Genomic DNA, 18906 nt, shown 5'->3' with positions numbered 1-18906 from the left:
TACTCAACTGCTGCTAGGAATTGCTTGATCACCCAATAGGCTTCACTGGCACATTCTTTCAAACATTTAAGCAAAAAACAAACAAAAAACAAAACACTAACTCTAATCAACTCTTCCAGAAAATTGAAGATGACTAACTCATTCTATGATCATTACCCTGATACTAAAATCAGACAAAGGCATCATAGGAAAAGAAAACAGCAGACCAATATCCCTCATGTACGTAGATATAAATATTTGAAATAAAACTTTAGCAAATGAATTCAACAATGTATAAAAAGAAGAATACATCATGATCAAGTGGGGGTTATCCCAGGAATGCTGGGTTGGCTTAACACTAGAAAATTAATTAATATAATCCACAAATTATAAACAAACTAAAAAAGAAAACCCATGTGATCATTTCGATAGATGGAGAAAAAGCATTTGATAAAATCCAACATCCACAGAAATTCTTAGTAAACTAGGAATAGAAGAAAACTTCTTCAACCTGATAACAGGAATCTGTAAAAGACCTACAGCATCATACTTAATGGTCAAGAAGAAGACAAAGACATCTACTCTCATCGCTTCTATCCAACAATGTATTGGAATAGAAGGCAGATTGAAAAGGAAGAAGTAAAACTATCTTTATTAGCAGATGACATGATCATCTATATAGAAAATCCAATGGAATCTACCAAAAAAAACGCTACTAGAACTAGTGAGTTTAGCTAGGTTTCAGGATACAAGATGAATATACAGAAGTCAGTTGCATGTCTATATGCTAGAAATGAATAATCAGAAATTGAAATAAAAAAGCAATACCATGTACAGGAGTACCCAAAATACGAAATACTTAGGTATAAATCTGAAACAAGATGTGAAAGACCTGTACACAGAAAACTCCAAAACATTGCTAAGAGAAATTAAAGAAAATCTAAATAAATGAAGATCTATAACTTGTTCCTAGGTGGGAAGACTCAATATTGTTAAGATGGCAGTTGATCTGTAAGTTCAACAACGATCCCAATAAAAATCCCAGCAGGCTTTTTGTAAAACTGGACAAGCTTATTGTAAAATTTAGCTGGGAATACAAAAAACTGAGGATAGCCAAAACAACTTTGAAAAGGAAACACAAAAGTTAGAGGGCTAACACTACCTGATCTCAAGACTTATTATAAAGCTACAGTAATCAAAACAGTGTGATACTGATGTAAAGATAGACAAACAGATCAAGAGAATGAACAGAGAGTCCAGAAAAAGATCTGTGCATTTACGGACAATTGATTTTTGACAAAAGTACAAAATCGACTCAACAGAATAATAGTGTTTTCAACAAACATTGCACGGAAAAAACCCACAATACTTTGATCCATATCTCACAGCATAAACAAAAATTAACTCAAAATGGATCACAGACCTCAATGTAAAACATAAAAGTTGAAAGCTTCTAGAAGAAAACATAAGAGAAAAACTTTGTGACCTTGGGTTAGGCAAAAATTTCTTCGATATGACACCCAAAGCACAACCTATAAAAAAATTAATTGATAAACTGGACCTGGTCAAAATTTTTAAAATTCTCCTCTTTGAAAGACACTGTTAAGAGACTGAAAAGACAACTCAAGCACTGGGTGGAAAATACTTGTGAAGCATATATCCGATAAGGGACTTGAATCCAAAATGTGTGAAGAACCATCAAAGCTCAATAAGAAAACAAACAATCCAATTAAGAAATGGTCAAGGGCTTCCCTGGTGGCGCAGTGGTTAAGAATTCGCCTGCCAATGCAGGGGACACGGGTTCAAGCCCTGGTCTGAGAAGATCCCACATGCCACGGAGCAACTAAGCCCGTGCGCCACAACTACTGAGCCTGCGTTCTAGAGCCCGCAAGCCACAACTACTGAGCCCATGTGCAACAACTACTGAAGCCTGCGCGCCTAGAGCCTGTGCTCCGCAACGAGAAGCCCGTGCACCACAACGAAGAGTAGCCCCTGCTCACTGCAACTAGAGAAAGCCCGTGTGCAGCAATGAAGACCCAATGCAGCCAAAAATAAATAAATAAAATAAGTAAATTAAAAAAAAAAAAAGAAATGGTCAAAAAACTTGGACACTTCACCAAAGATATACAGCTAGCAAATAAGCATATGAAAAGATGTTCTACATCATTAGTTCGTTAGTGAAATGCAAATTAAAATCATAATGAGGTATCACTACACACTTATTAGAGTGGCTAAAATGTAAAAGATCGATCATATCAAGTGTTAGTGAGGATGTAGAGGAATTGGAGCACTCATACACTGTTGATGGGAATGTAAAATGGTACAACCAATTAATTTAGAAAAGAGTCTGTCAGTTTCTTAAAAGGTTAAACATACACTTGCTATATGACATATCATTCTACTTCTAGGCATTTATCCAAGAGAAAAGAAAGCATATGTCTATACAAAGACTTGAACACAAATTTGTTTATAGCAGCTTTATTTGTAAATATTCCAAACTGGAAGTAACACCAATGTCCATCCATAGGTTCATGGATAAGCAAATTATGATATATGCATACTGTGGAATACTACCCAGCAAGAAAAAGGAATGAACTATTGACACACACACCAACATGGATGAATCTCAAAATAACTATACTGAGCCAGACAAAAGGAGTGCCTACTATATGATTCCACTTATATACAACTCTAGAGAAGACAAACTCATTTATAGTGACAGAAAGCACTCAGTGGGGAGGGACAGGAGGAAGGAATCATAAAGGGTCATGAGAAAACTTTTAGGGGTGTTGAATATGTTCACTATTTTGATTAAGTTGATGGTGTTTTCACAGGATATACATATGTCAAAACTTATCAAATTATAGACTTTCAATAGTGTGGTTTATTGTATAACAATTATACTTCAATAAAGCTGCTAAAAACCCCTGATATTTTCAGAATCACTCAAGAATGAGATATTTTATAAGAAAAAAAGATTTTGTAACTATGAGTGGTGATGGATGTTAACTAGAGGGTTACCATTTTGCAATACGTACAAATATTGAATCATTATGCTGCACACCTGAAACTAATATAATGTTATATGTCAATTATATCTCAATAAAAAAAAGAAACTGAGGGCTTCCCTGGTGGCACAGTGGTTGAGAATCTGCCTGCCAATGCAGGGGACACGGGTTCGAGCCCTGGTCTGGGAAGATCCCACATGCCACGGAGCAACTGGGCCCGTGAGCCACAACTACTGAGCCTGCGCATCTGGAGCTTGTGCTCTGCAACAAGAGAGGCCGCGACAGTGAGAGGTCCGCGCACCGTGATGAAGAGTGGCCCCCACTTGCCACAACTAGAGAAAGCCCACGCACAGAAACGAAGACCCAACACAGCCGAAAATAAATAAATAAATAAAAGAAAAAAAAAAGAAACTGAGATAGAGATAAATGCTACGTTATTGGCAGATTACTGCACTTTGAGTTCTTACTTCACAATGCTGTGTGGCATGGTGGGAAGAGTAGATTTTCCATCAGAAAATCTTGCTTGTTAAGTCCACCTCTACTACAAACTTACTAACCTCTCAATCTTCAGTATCCTTATCTCTAAAACTTTCCTGCTTATATATTTATGACTATATTTACTACTTATTTACCATATCATTTATCACTTTACCTGATACATGAAACCTACCCTACTTGTGTATATTTTCTCAAAGACTCATTATTTTAGGTCAAACTTAAATTTAAAAAGTCTCTCTTCTGGCAATAAGCATGTTTTAAAGTATGCTCGGTTTTAAAAAGTGTGAGAAAATGGAACCTTTGAAACAGTGAATAATTGTTTTCTAATGTGGAAAACAATGCCTTTTTTTTCTTTTTAAACCAACTTTACTGAATTCTTCTAGAGGCTAAGCAAGGTAAGAGGTATGACATGCTTTGAAAAACTCTGAAAACTTTTTACAAATATAAGATGCTATTACTAAACTATGTTTTATGTATATGTGGCTAATGTAATATTTAGGAGTACAGGGTATTGGTGGTTCAAAAGACCAAAAAATTGAAGTGGGATTCTCAATATTCAATTAATTTTAATTAAATGCCCACTAAATGTAGGCACTGGAGAGCTAAAGTTGAATGATGTGTCTTACATTTGTCATCAAATTAAATCCTTAAAGCATCTAGATAAGGAAAATGAGGCTGGAAGGCGTCAAGCAGGAAGTAGCAAGTAAGAGAGCTAGTATCTGAGCCCAGATTGTCCAGACTCCAAAGCTGTTGTGCCATCAAAATTGCTTATAGTTACAAAAGCACTTGACACTGGCAAATCACTCCACCTATGTGCTCTACGTAAGTATATAATGTTTATAATTGCACATATGATATCTATATAATATATGTATATAAACACATATGTAATAAACAAATTACAAAGTAAAAATGAGAAATTCCCCCATGTCCTATATTAAGGAAGACAATACATACATCTGTGCCATAGATGAGGAAATCACCAGTTAAGGCATGACATAAAATACGGCACTTATCATCCACTGCTGGGAAAAGTCGAGTCTCACGTTCTTCTTGAGCATCCAACATTTCACTTTCTATCTAAAACATAAAGAATAATAGTGGATCATAGATTTATCTGAATAAACCTGGTTTGCAACATCTAAGGGGTAGGGGAGAGTCTTTTTCTTAAGTTTGGCTAAACATTCAGACTCACCAAACTATCACAGATCAGATTACTCAGAAAGACATCAGGAAGGAACCCAGCTTGCCAGCAGGGCACATTAAACATCCCTTTTAATGGGAATAGTCTCCGCAGCAGGCTCTGCAGTTGTCTAGTAGCTAGTCTCTTTGGCTTCCCAGAAGCAAAGAGCCAAGAAACAGATGTGGAAGATGCCCTGGTTGAGAAGCCCCATATTTCAGGGGCCAGTATCTCTTGAGCAACTCAACAGGCATAGTTTCAAGATCCCCACAAGTGACATGCCCAAATACATGGGTCAGTGCATTCCAGGAAGCCAGACGTATGGCATTCCCATCAGTTTTTACAATTTACTTATAGTTCCTCCTAGATGCAGTTTACACAGTCATTTTTACCATAAGCAATGTTGTGAGTAGCACAGCTGAAACTCTGTCAGGTTTCATGGGAACAGAGCTTGGGAGTTAACTGAACAGCTCGTGCAGAAGGGTAAGGAGTTCTGTTAATCCTTTATCCACATCTGGCTTTCTAGCTAGTCTGTCATATGGTTGCTTATTTTTTTTATTTTTTAAAAATAAATCTTTATTTTAGAATGCTTTTAGATTTTCAGAAAAGGTGTGAAGATAGTAGAGTTCTCATATACCCTACACCCGGTTTCCCCTATCATTGACACGTTACATGAGTATGGTACGTTTATCACAAATAATAACCAATATTGATACATCATTTATAACATAACTCCATACTTTATTCAGATTTCCTAGTTTTTACCCTAATGCCGTTTTTTTTATTTGTTTGTTTTTTTAACATCTTTATTGGAGTATCATTGCTTTACAATGGTGTGTTAGTTTCTGCTTTATAACAAGGTGAATCAGCTATACATATACATTTATCCCTGTATCCCCTCCCTCTTGTGCTCCCTCCAACCCTCCCTATCCCACCCCTCTAGGTGGTCACAAAGCATATGGTCGCTTCTCGACCAAAGTTCTTGATGATAAAACATTAGGCTGTTCATCACTTACCTGAGCAGGCCTCAGGACATCAAAATTACACTTACCAAATGTAACTGGACTTTGCCTTCAAAAAGTGCAGCTGCATAGTCAGAATGAAGGCAAACGTTGGCTACTGTCCCCAGATACTCCACATCTTTCAATTTTTTAACAGCTGCAGCAATTAAAACAAAACCAAACACATTAAAATATAAATAAAATGATCTAATTAATGATTTGCAAATAAGTTTTAAACGTGTGCCTTTGCAAGAATATTCTGAACCTAAAATTTTTATTTTAGCCATTCTAAAGAAAATCTTAGTTGCCACATAAATTTGCCTTCAGGAATTTCATAGTGGTTCACACGAAACAAAGTAATGTAAAATAAAATCACATGCAAAACAACCAAAAATTAAACCTTAGTGACAATAAGCTTAATAGAACATCTAAGGATAATTCTCAGGTTGGCTCTGTTCCTGAGGGATATCTGACCTCCAGTGGGGAAAGGGGTGGAGAGGAGGAAGGAGGGGAAGAAAAAGCAAGGCTCCCTTCAGATGCTAATGGTCATTTTTCAAATAATAAAGCGGGGGAGGGAATCAACATTTACTAAGTACCCACCAGACCAAGAAGTGTCTAAGAAAGACCGTGTGCAAAAGCAGATCACACATTTTATTTCATTTAATTTTCCTCATAAGTAGAAGAATCCTCATTTTCCAGATGAGTAAACCAAGGCTCAGAGGGGTAAAGAATTTGTCTACAGGCACCCAGCTAAAAGAGGCAGAAGGGAATTTGAACCCAGGGCCCAATTCTAAAGATCACACTCTGCCCCACTATACCATGGTGTCTTCACAACAAAGGTAAAGAATAAAACCTTTCCAAAAATTATGCAAATTTTTTAGAAGATTTGCAAAATGATTTAAGCTAAGAAAGAGATGTCTGAAGAAAAAGAGTGAAAGACCTGGTCTTAAAAGAAACTATCAGTGCTTCCCAAATAAAAACAAATTATATGCTAGATAAGAAAACAACTGGATTTAGACTTGCCGTTCTCTCCAAGGACATAAAACCAAGCTCGATTATTCATTCCCACAGCCAGATGATAAAGCCCTACTGCTACAAAGTTGGGTTCCACATCCACAGAAACTGTGATTGGTAGCTCCTATAATAGAGAAAAATAACAGTAGTTAACTGCTGAAACTGTTTTGATTTTATTAATAAATAAAAGTAACACCACTTTCATACTCCTTCAACAGGATTGGCTATGGTGACTTCAAGGAGGGAGGTGAGATATGCAATCCTGGTGCTGCAGGCATCTCCGAGGATAGGGAGCTTGGTCAGGAAAACATGCAGCGATCCTCTCTGGGTAGACAGGGCCAGCAACTGACCATCATCTGTCCAGGACAAGGTGCCCAACCCTGAAATAATGGACATAATAAAGGATTATTCAAAAACAGAGATACTGTTGCAGGCAAACAAGCAACTGTCTTCACTTAAGCTGCCAGAGGCATAAAAATCTTCAAATTTTAAAAATAGTTTAAATAGTCTTTATTTAGACTAGGACATTCATCATGGATTGGCTTATGAACATGAGCCCTGATTCATTCAACACTGGCTCAAAGGGAAGGTATGTAAGAATTTAGTTTTTGCAACTGGATTTGGGATAAAACGCACCAGAAATCTTTGAATCAAAGTGGACTTATATGCTTCTAGTCAAGGAGTATGACTCAACATAATTACTGAAATAAGGAGGCCATCTTAGGGAACTCTAGTGAAAGGTGTTAATTTTATTCCTCCTATAATTAATGCAAACCATACAGTAACACATTACTCTCTGTAATCGAAACGATAAAATGTCAATCTGCTACAGAAAAATCAGTACCTTTATTTTCATCATCCAGGTTGATTATAGCATACATGTCTTTTAATTCTGCCAAGTCATGGATTTTAATGCTGAAAAATAAAAAAAATTTCCTTTAAATATGACCGCTAAGTTAAATTATTTTTGTTCACAAACAATTATAAGCTATGGAACAGGTCAGTGTTCTTCAAAAAGGGATGTACAGGAGGATCCACTGGGTTAAGGTAAGAAAATATTAAATTTTCTATATTTAATTATATTTTATCCTTTAAATTTTTGTTTGTTTGTTGAGATGTGGGGTAGGGTTGTGCCTTAGTTCTCTAATCTACAGCTTCAGGAACAAGGAGGTTTAAGTTATCCTGAAGAAAAGTTTGAGTAGGAAAACATTCCCCTGAGCAGTATTGATTATTGCAAGCTGAAACAGGTTTCTCTTTGCAATGTGTCCTCCCCCCGGCCACGCCCGCCCGCCCCAAGAGTTCTTTCCTACAAAAAGAAGTGAGGTATAATAGAAAGAGCATTTGATTTGGAATCACAAGGCCTAGCTGGAAAGCTCTGAAAAATGCAGGCATAATGTTACTTCATGGGGTTATTGGGAAGAGTAAGTAGGCTAATGCGAATGAAAGCTGTGGAGCAGGATGTCCGGACCTAGTGGTTGCAATATTTCTTCCTGTCTCCCTTCCCCTCTCCTTCTTTCCTCCCTTCTCCTCCCTCCCACTGTTTCCCACATATATTTTTCCTTTCATTTAAAACATTAAATGTTTTCATTTGATTAAACTTTTAATTTTGATATAATTATAGGTCCACATGTGGTTGTAAGAAGTAACAGAGAGATTCTGTGTACCTTTTACCTTTTTCCCCAATGGTAACACCTTGAAAAACAATAGTATAATATCATAATCAGGATGTTGACATTGATAAAATCCATCAATCTTATTCAGATGTCCCTGGTCTTACTTGTACTCTGTGTGTGTGTGTGTTTAGTTCTATGAGATTTTATCACACATGAGGTTCCTGAGAGCCACAATCACAGTCAGGATACAGGAGAGTTCCCATCACCACAACGATCCCTTGAATGTCCCTTTTTATAAACACACTTACCTCCTTCCTCCCCACCACACCCCAGAGCTATCCCTAACCTCCGGCCACCATTAGTCTGTTCTGCTTCTATAACTTTAACATTTCAAGAATATTATGTAAATGAAATCATACAGTATGCAACCTATGGGGATTGCCTTTCTTCAATCATAGTTTTCTGGAGATTCATCCAAGTTGTTGCGTGCATGAATAGTTTGTTCCTTTTTATTGCTGAGTAGTATTTCACACTATGGAATACCAGGTTGTTTAACTGTTCACCCACTGAAGGACATCTGGATTGTTTCTAGTTTTCGACTATTACAAATAAAGCTGCTATAAACATTCACATTCAGATTTTTCTGTGAACATGTTTTCGTTTCTCTGGGGAAAATGGCTAGGAGTGTAACTGCATGTTTAGTTTATTTAAGAAACTGCCAAACTGTTTTCCAGAGTAGCTGTACCAATTTACATTCCTACCAGCAATGTATGAATGATCCAGTTTCTCCTCACCCTCACCGACATCTGGTGTTATCACTACATATTTTAAATTATAGCCATTCTTTTTTTAAATATTTATTTATTTATTTTTGGCTGTGTCGGGTCTTAGTTGCGGCATGCGGGATCTTTTGTTGCGGCGCACGGGCTCTTTGTTGCGGTGCTCAGGCTTCTCTGTAGTTGTGGCACGCAGGCTCTCTAGTTGTGGCTTGAATGCTCAGTAGTTGCAGTGCACGAGCTTAGTTGCCCCGCAGCACGTGGGATCTTGGTTCCCCGACCAGGGATTGAACCCGTGTCCCCTGCACTAGAAAGTGGATTCTTAACCACTGGACCACCAGGGAAGTCCCTAATTATAGCCATTCTTATAGATGTGTAGTGATATCTCACCGTGGTTTTAGTTGGCATTTCCCTAATAGTTAATGATGTTGAACATCTGTTCACGTGTTTATCTACTGTCTGTATATCCTCTTTGCTGAAATGTATGTCTTTTACCCATTTCTACTTGGATTGTTGGTTTTTTTACTTTTGAGTTTTGAAAGAGCCCTTTATGTATTCTAGACACTAGTCCTCTGTTGGATACGTGGTTTGCAAAATATCTTTTCTCATTTTGCTGCTTATCTTTTCATTCTCTTAACAGAATCTTCCACTGAGCAAAAGTTTTTAATTTTGATGAAACCTAATTTAGTAATTTCTCCTTATATAGATCATGTTTTTGGTTTCAAATCTAAGAACTGTTTGCCTAGCCCTAGATCCAAATATTTCCTGTTTTACAGTTTTACATTTTACATTTAAGTCCATGATGCATTGAGTTAAGTTTTGATTAAGGTGTGAGGTTTAGGTTCAGGTTAATTTTTTTGGTGTATGGATCTCCAACTGTTCTAGCACCATTTGTTGAAAAGGCTACTTTCATTCTATTTAATTACTTTTGCATTTTTGTCAAGAATCAGTTGTGCATATTTGTGGGGGTTTATTTCTGGCTTCTCTATTCTGTTCCTATTAATCTATGGCCTTGATTACTGTAGCTACATACTAAGCTTTAATATCAGGTAGAATTTTATTGTTCTTTTTAAAAGACTGCTGTTAGTTATTTTAGGGCCCATGATTTTGCATATATATTTTAGAATAAGCTTTCTCTATCTACAAAAAACCATGCTGGGGTTCGGATATGAATTTCATTAAATCTATAGATCGATTTGGAGAGAATTGGAATCTTTACTGTGTTGAGTCTCCCACTCTATGAACACAGTATGTCTCTCCATTTATTTGCATCTTCTTTGATTTCTTTCAGCAGCATTTTGTAATTTTCAGCATACAGACCTTGTACATATTTTGTGAAGTGTGTATCTAAGTATTTCATTTTCTTTGGATTGATTAAAAATGGTATATTTTAAATTTGGTTTCCACATGTTCATTGTTAGTACATAGACATGCAATTGATTGTGTGTTGATCTTGTATCTTGCCACCCTGCTGAACTCACTTATTAATTTCAGCTCTAAGAGTTTGTTTGTACATTTCTTGGGATTTCCTACATAGACAATCATGTCACCTGCAAATAAAAATAGTTATACTTCTCCCATTCCAATCTGGATGTGGTTTATTTCTTTTTCTTGCCTTACTGCAGTGACTAGAATGTCTAATATTAGATTGAGTTAGAGTAATGAAAGTGGATATCCTTGCCTTGTTCCCAATCTTAGGGGACCAGCATTCAGTCTTTCACCACAGAATATAATGTTATCTGTAAGTTTTTTGTAGATGTTCTTTATCAAGTTGAGGTAATTCCCCTCTATTCCTAATTTGCTGAGAGTTTTTATTATGAATAGGTGTTAGATTTAGTGAAATTTTGTGTGTGTGTGTGTGTGTGTGTGTGTGTCAATTGATGTGATCATATGATTTTTCTTCTTTGACTTATGATATGGTAATTACATTGATTTTTGAATGTTAAGCCAGCTTTGCATACTTGGAATAAATCCCACTTGGTCATGAGGTACAATTTTTTTTACATTGCTGGATTCAGTTTGCTCAATTTTGTTGAGGATTTTTGTGTCTAAGTTCATGAGAGACAGTGGTCTCTAGTTTTCTTTCTTTCTTTTTTTAATACTATCTTTATTTGCTTTGGTATAGGGTAATACTAGCCTTATAAAATAAGTTGAGAAGTGTTTCCTCCTCCTTCTGAAGAGATTTTGTAAAATTGGTGTTAATTCTTTTTTAAATGTTTGGTAGAATGCTCCAGTGAAACCATCTGGATGTGAAGATTTATTTTTCAGGAGCTTTAAAATTATGATTCAATGTCTTTAATGGTTACAGAGCTAATTCAGATTATCTATTTCATCTGGGTTGAGTTTTGGTAGTTAGTGACTTTTGAAAAACTGTTTCTTTTTTTTTTGGAATATAGTTGATTTACAATGTAGTGTTAGTTGCAGGTACACAGAAAGGTGAATCAGTTATACATATACATATATCCACTCTTTTTTAGGTTCTTTTCCCATATAGGTCATTACAGAATATTGAGTTGAGTTCCCTGTGCTATACAGTAGGTCCTTATTAGTTACCTATTTTATATATAGTAGTATGTATATGTCAATCCCAATCTCCCAATTTAAGCCTCCCCTCCCTTTCCCCTGGTAACCATGTTTGTTTTCTACATCTGTGACTCTATTTCTGTTTTGTAAATAAGTTTATTTGTACCATTTTTTTAGATTCCACATATAAGCGATATCATATATTCGTCTTTCTCCGTCTGACTTATTCACTCAATATGACAATCTCTAGGTCCATCCATATTGCTGCAAATGGCGTTATTTTGTTCTTTTTTATGGCTGAGTAATATTCTATTGTATATATGTACCAAATCTTCTTTATCCACTCCTCTGTCGATGGACATTTAGGTTGCTTCCACGTCTTGGCCATTGTAAATAATGCTGCAATGAACATTGGGGTGCACGTATCTTCTCGACCAACAGCGTAGGAGGGTTCCCTTTTCTCCACATCCTCTCCAACATTTATTGTTTGTAGATTTTTTTGATGATGGCCATTCTGACTGGTATGAGGTGATACCCCGTTATAGTTTTGATTTGCATTTCTCTAATAATTAATGATGTTGAGCATCTTTTCATGTGCTTTTTGGCCATCTGTATGTCTTCTTTAGAGAAATGTTTATTTAGATCTTCCGCCCATTTTTTGATTGGGTTGTGTTCCCTATCTTCTAAGTTGTCAAATTTCTGAGTATAAAGTTGTTTGTAGTATTTCTTTCTCCTTTCAATGGTTTTCAGATCTGTAGTGATACCTCTATTTCACTCCTGATATTGGTGATTTGTGTCTTCTATTTTTGTCATCCTTGCTAGAGATTTATCAATTTAAAAAAAAATTCCAGCTTTTTAATTAATTATTTTCCTTTTTTTTATTTTACAATTTCTGCTCTTTATTACTTTCTTCCTTCTGCTCTGGGCCTATTTTGCTCTTCTTTTTCTAGTTTCTTGAGGTAGGAACTTAGCTAATTGATTTGAAATCTTTTCTTTCCTGTGTATGAACTTATACTATAAATTTTCTTCTCAGAAATGCTTTAGCTGCCTCTCATATATTTTGATGTTGCATTTCCATTTTCACTAAGTTCTATGTATTTTTTAATTTGCTTTGAGATTTACTCTTTGACCCATGAGTTATTTGGAAGTAGGTTGTCTACTTTCCAAGTGTTTAGAGAATTTCTTGTTGTCTTTCTGTTACTGATTTCAAGCATGATTACATGATGGTTAGAGAACACATTTTGTATGATTTCAATTTCAATTTGCTGAGGTTTGTTTCATGGTCCAGGATATGGTCTACCTTGGTAAATGTTCCATGGGTGCTTGGAAAAAATGTGTATTCTGTTGTTGTTGGGTGGAGTGTTCTGTAGATGTCTGCTAGGTCTGGTTGGTTTACAGCATGGTCCAAGTCTGTTGAGAGTTTAGCTAAGCTACACCATGATGTAGCTGCCTTGGCATCTACTTTGGCCAAGTGGCTTGCAGGGACCTTAAACTAACACTAGTCCTTCCTGCTCATGCATGCCCTACATAGCAGCCCACAGTCACAAGCAAAAGTAAGTTCCTTATGTGACTTCACCAGTAGCCCTTGTGACCAACAGTCTCCCCTGCCTCCACCTTACCTACCCAGCTATTTACCATTACTGTTACTTTTCTTTTATTCTTGATGTTCCAAATTTCCTTCTGTCATCTGTTTTCTTCTATCTGAAGAACTTCCTTCAGCAATTCTTTTAGAGGAGGTCCACTGGCAGTAAATTCTCTGCATTCTCCTTCATCTGAGAATGTTTTTATTTCACCTTCATTACTGATGGATATTTTTACTGGATATAGATAGAGGTTTGGTTAACAATTCTTTTCTTTCAGCACTTTAAGGATGTTGTGAGTTTCCTTCTGGCCTCTATGGTTTATGGTGAGAAATCTGCTGTCATTCAAAATGTTCTCTGGCTGCTTTCAAAATCTTTTCTTTGCCTTTAGTTTTTAGCAGTTTGATTATGATGTGTCTGGGCCTAGATTTCTTTGGATTTACCCTTTTGGGGTTTGCTGAGCTTCTATAATATATAGGTTTATGTCTTTTGCCAAATGTGAGAGTTTCCGGCCATTATTTCTGAGATTCTTAAGACACAAATGTTAGACCTTTGGTAGTTTCACAGGTCCCTGAGGCTCTGCTCATTTTTTTTTTTTTCCGATCTTTTTTCCTCTGGGTTCTGAATGGATATTTCTATTGCTCTACCTTCAACTTCACCAACTCTTTTACTCTGTGATTTCCATTCTGGTGTTACATACACTGCATTAATATTATTTTTTCAGTCCTAGAATTTCCATTTGGTTCTTCTTTATAGGCTGTATTTCTTTTCTGAGATTGTTCCCATCTGTTTTGAGAATGCTAGCCCTTACTTCTTGGAGCATTTTTATAATAGCTGCTATTTCCATCATCTTGGCATTGATGTCTTTTGATTGCCATTTCTCAAGTGAGTTGAAATTTCCCTGATTCTTCATATGTCAAGTAATTTGGGGTTATATTCTGGACATTTTGAATATTATGTTATGACACTCTGTCTTGTTTAAATCCCACAGAGAAGGTTAATTTTTTTTTTCTTTTTTTAAGCAGGCAATCAGCCCAGTTGGGTTCAGGCCACACATTTTAACCAGCCTTCTGTGGGTTATGATTTCAATGTCAGTTCCACTTCCAAAGCCTTTGCAGTGGTACTCGGATATGTCCCTGTATGCCTTACTCTTTGGCCAGTATAGGACCTGGGCTATGATCTATCCCTTATTTCAGTTCTCAAAGTCTTTGGTATGTGTTTAGGATGTGATACACACACACAGCTCAGGGATGAACCTGGGAGTTCATAAATATCTTTATAGGGTTGCTTTCCAGAGTTTCTCCTTCTCCAGGACCTCCCTGGTATATTCTGGTTCCCTGGGGCTCTGCTTTTTGGTCTTCCAGCAGGAAAGCTGGGGCTCTAGTTGCTCTGCTCTGCCTTGTATCTCCTACAACTGTGCCTGCAGCCAAGTAGTGAGAGGACAGAGAGAAAAATAAAGAACAAGGGTAGGCCCCACCTTCTTGGGACCACAGCTCCTCCAATTGGAGAGGAAGGTTACCCTCCATCAGAGTTTTAGGTGCCTGTGGGTCCTTGCTGTCACTGCCATGGTGAGATTGCTTGGTGGCTGGGGGCATGAGAGAACAAAGAAAGACAAAAAAAGAAAATAGGGGGATTTCCCCAACTTTCTCTGAGTGTTAGTTCTCTTTCCTGCAACTTGAGTCAGAACTAAAGGGCTTCTCTCAGAGTTCTCTCTCTCTGCCCCAGTGCTTACATCCAGGGTCCAGGTTTCAGGCTGCCTTGAGTCCTGGCTGAGAGAGACCAGAAGACAAATGGGAGACTCACTGCTGGCTCAGTGATACTTCAAACGCTGGCCTTCTTCTCCAATCTGCCTGCTACTATTTACTTTTCAGAGTCCTTAGATAGCTGTTCCATGGATTCTGTTCAGGTTTTATGGCTGTATTCAGTGAGAGTGACAGGGTGGAGTGTGCCTATTTTATTTTTAAGATTGATTTTCAAGCATACTCCATTTTAGGTTTTGTATTTAGCACGCATTTAGTATTTTAGGTATTACGCCGAGTGTTAAAGGCAGAGGTAAAGGCATGTTAGGAATTTTCAATTGCGAACATATTCTAACAGTGCAACTATGGTTGATAGATTCACATTAGTTAACAATGTCTTGTTGAATCTCTTGAATATTCCTTATATAAGCTTTCCTGGGAATATGTGAATATAACTTACCAGTTATCACCACATGTAGCAGCTTTGTTAAGGGTCTGTGATACTGCAATACTGGTTAGACTATCTTTATGGTCACGACCCTGAAATATCTCTTGACCAATCTCTCGAATATGAGTGGAAATGACCACAAAAATTCCACGTGAAAAACCAATCAAGATGTAGCCATCACCATACCTATAGCAACGAAGGCAATAATACAGTAAAAAGGGAGATTAACGATCATTTGCAATACAGTAAATAAGCAAATACCTTAAAACTAAGGAATTAGAGAATATAATTTATCAAGGGCCTATTTGCCAGATAATATGCTAGGTAGTTCCACATAATAAATCATGGACTATAATCCAGAAAATGTTACATAGAGAAGTGAAAATGCTACAGACAAAAATTAAATATATTGTAATTAGGAAGGGAAAACACAGGGGTATCCTTCTCAAATGAGCTTTTGTACATACCAACTATAGCAGACAATGTTGCCGTAGCGCTGCTGAAACTCCAGATCAATTGGGCTATCTGGTTCATTCAGATTAAAAAGAAACAAAGTTTTCTTGCCAACCACTACACTTATCTGCCAGAAAAGAAAAGAGATTATGAAATGAATTACTCAGTACTTCATGAAAAGACTAATAAGCAAATCCAAAGAGCATAAACCTAATTTAGAAAAACAATGAGCCAAATTTAGCCTGTTAAATGTTATAATTAGTAAGGTAACAATGTGACTAACTCAAAACATTTGTAACATTTTACTAATATACAGTCTGGGAAGGATCCTTGGCTTCACATATCTGCAATACACCCTTGGAAGTACACTAAAATAGCTCGATGGAATAACCTTTTAAAATTCTCTGTACTTCTAATATGAGTCCTGTGCAGTACAGGAAGGTAGGTCTGACATAGTTCCATTGAAATTGAATTCATATCCGGAGTATAGAGAGTCTTCTATCCTAAGGCCATCTGATTTTGATTTTGGGCTATCTGGGATTACAGGTCCACACCTGTGTGGATAATCTAGCTCGGCTTTTTATATCATCACTCTTCCCATCACCTGCAGGGCACTGGTCAATGTGGCTAGACTACTATCTCGCTGTTACAAGTCGGTACTTAACTATAATTCTCAGTTGAGGGTCTAGCTGTGTTGGGGAGAGAAAAGAGTGCATTACTTATTTGGGCTCATTAAGGGTAATGGATATATATAGGTAAAGAGAAACACTTTGATATATTTCCTTGATTCTAAGATGCTACCAGTTAGGAGTTATTATCACTTTAATAATAGCTTTTTGAGAAATAAAGGAACATTACTTCATTAAATATATTCTTGTTGATTGTGAAAATCATCTGGATTTCAGAATGTTAAAATGTGGCAGGGAAAACAATCTAAGGTATTAAAAAAATAAAACTATAATTTCCAGAGCTCTGGTCCCCACATCTGATAGAGTGAAAATAAAAAAAAAGACAGAGAAATCAATACTCTTGCTTTTCAAGGTGCCCCCACTGTTTTTGCTACCATAGAATAAGAAGAGCAGCAAGTGTAACAGGAAGCTGTCCTCACTTGCTGTGATATTAGGTGGCAGCAGAAAAAACATTTAGGCCTGAGAAACTGGGGCCTGCATTGGTTTAATAAGTGAAGGACTATAATTTATTTATCACTATAGATTCTGAACCATACTAGAAAAGGAGACAGAATATCCTAAAAAATTACCAAAATAATTTGGGCCTGGATTTGATTTAGAACTCTTACTGTGCTTTCAGCAGTGGAGGTGCGGTCATCAGTCTTCATCATGGAAAACTGCATGTCGCTAGGCTCTGATCTCACTGGTGTCTGCAAGGGTGAAAATACTGTCACTATGAATAAACCCCAAACTCAAATTCATTCTATTACTAAAACAGGTAACTTGCTTTCATTTCTGTTACAGGTTGGACTAACAACCTGAAAATCCCACTGCTACAAACTTCTAGAAATTCTGGATGAAACTGAACACGTATCTTATTAAATGGCTAAGATAAGCTTGAAAGAAGGTTAGGAAGATTTCCAGGGACCATAAGCAAAGATCAAATTGAAAACCAAAGTGTGTGCAGAAACTGATGCTGCAGATATCCAGAGCAGCAGCTGGTAAAGGGAGACAATAAGGAAGCACAATTGGCTCAAGCTGGGCTTTGGGTCAGAAAAAATTCTTTTCAAATCAAAGACTTTCCCTCCTATGCTCATTGTGGTCTAAGGTCCAAAGTTATACTTTGAGTGGTCTAGAAACTCCCTGCAGTGTTTAGCCAAAACGAATCTAAAGCCTCTTCAAAGGCTGCAAAAAACTTCCACAGTCAAGCCCTGCTGGAGATGAGCTCACAATTCAAAATGAGAAAACTCAGAAACAAACAATGGATCAAGAGGAAGAGTCACCAGATCTAAAAAGAACAGAATTATCAGAAAGAGATCATAAAATAAATACATTTAAAATGGCTAAAAACATAAAAGGACTCATAAATATAAGAAAAGGCACTTTCTTTAAAAGTCCAGGCAGATTTTAAAAAGAACTACAAAGTACTTTCTACAAATAAAAAGTAGAGCCATTAAAATAAAGACTCAATGGGATGGACAGAAGATTAGATAAATTTGAAGAAAGAATAAGTTAACTGATTTGAGGAAATTATCCTGAAGATTGCAAAGGGTGACAAAAAGAAACTATGAAAGAGAGATCAAGAGGTATAAGAAGATCCAACATATGTCTAACAGTTGTTCTGGAAAGACAGAATAGAAAGGGCGAGAGGTGAATTTCAAAGAGATAATGACTAAGAACTTTCCAGGATTGATGAAAGACAGCAATCTTCAGATTCAGGAAGCAAGACAAGTCCTCAGCAGGATAAATAAAGATAAATCCACACAAGTTACAATGGAGTGCTCTGCAGAATAGCCAAGTCAAAGCAATGCAGAGAAAATACCAGACAAAACAATACTAATAACGTATGTTTTGTTTACTGCATCATAACTTTAGTATGCCAAATTCTGGAAGCATACTTCTTGGGGATTAAAAATGGGAAATAGTTGTCTTGTATGTTAATAATGGCTCAGTGGTAGTGGCTTCCTTGGATGTTATGTGTGGAAAAGTATTCTAAGGTCTTGATTCAGTGAAGAAAAAAAATGCCAATATCTACTGATGATGTGTGATATGCATACAAGAGGGGGGACCTATAGCATTCTAATTCTAAAGGACACCAATACAGATGGACCAAAATTACAAGGTTTCTAGAAACTATTTTTTACAGTAATGCTATATATATATATTTTTTTAACATCTTTATTGTAATGCCATATCAACCTTCCTTAAGAACCACTGTAATCATGCTATGGTCTGCTCAACATGATTGAGTTACTTCTATCTCACTTTCAAAGCTTTCCAGATACAAGAACCAACTTTCTTCTTCAGACTTATCTTCTATAAATTCTCAATCAAAGCCCAAATCTTCAGTCAGTCCAGTCTGGAATAAGCCATGAACAAGCTGTAATAAGTTTTTCCTCTTATCTTTGTTCTGTTCTGCTTGGAGT

General features: G+C 36.7%; 1 protein-coding gene across 6 annotated transcripts in view; it reads right to left on the bottom strand.

Moving 5' to 3' along the window:
- The window catches only part of WDR19 (WD repeat domain 19), a 93881-nt gene that overhangs the window by 59258 nt on the left and 15717 nt on the right, over window positions 1–18906 (bottom strand). For 5 of the 6 annotated variants that reach the window (XM_061192174.1, XM_061192176.1, XM_061192178.1 and 2 more), the window contains 8 exons: window positions 17071–17190; window positions 15827–15939; window positions 15372–15545; window positions 7525–7595; window positions 6888–7060; window positions 6690–6804; window positions 5717–5823; window positions 4443–4565 (listed from right to left, as the gene is read on the bottom strand). In XM_061192174.1, the coding sequence (XP_061048157.1) occupies window positions 4443–4565; window positions 5717–5823; window positions 6690–6804; window positions 6888–7060; window positions 7525–7595; window positions 15372–15545; window positions 15827–15939; window positions 17071–17190 (996 nt within the window). The remainder of the gene's footprint in view (window positions 1–4442; window positions 4566–5716; window positions 5824–6689; window positions 6805–6887; window positions 7061–7524; window positions 7596–15371; window positions 15546–15826; window positions 15940–17070; window positions 17191–18906) is intronic. The other variant, XM_061192175.1, reaches the window with a different exon arrangement.

The sequence above is a fragment of the Eubalaena glacialis genome, chromosome 5 (assembly GCF_028564815.1).
Source record: "Eubalaena glacialis isolate mEubGla1 chromosome 5, mEubGla1.1.hap2.+ XY, whole genome shotgun sequence".
Classification (NCBI taxonomy): domain Eukaryota; kingdom Metazoa; phylum Chordata; class Mammalia; order Artiodactyla; family Balaenidae; genus Eubalaena; species Eubalaena glacialis.
Note: the sequence above shows the minus strand (reverse complement) of the source record. Positions and strands in the feature narration are given on the sequence as shown.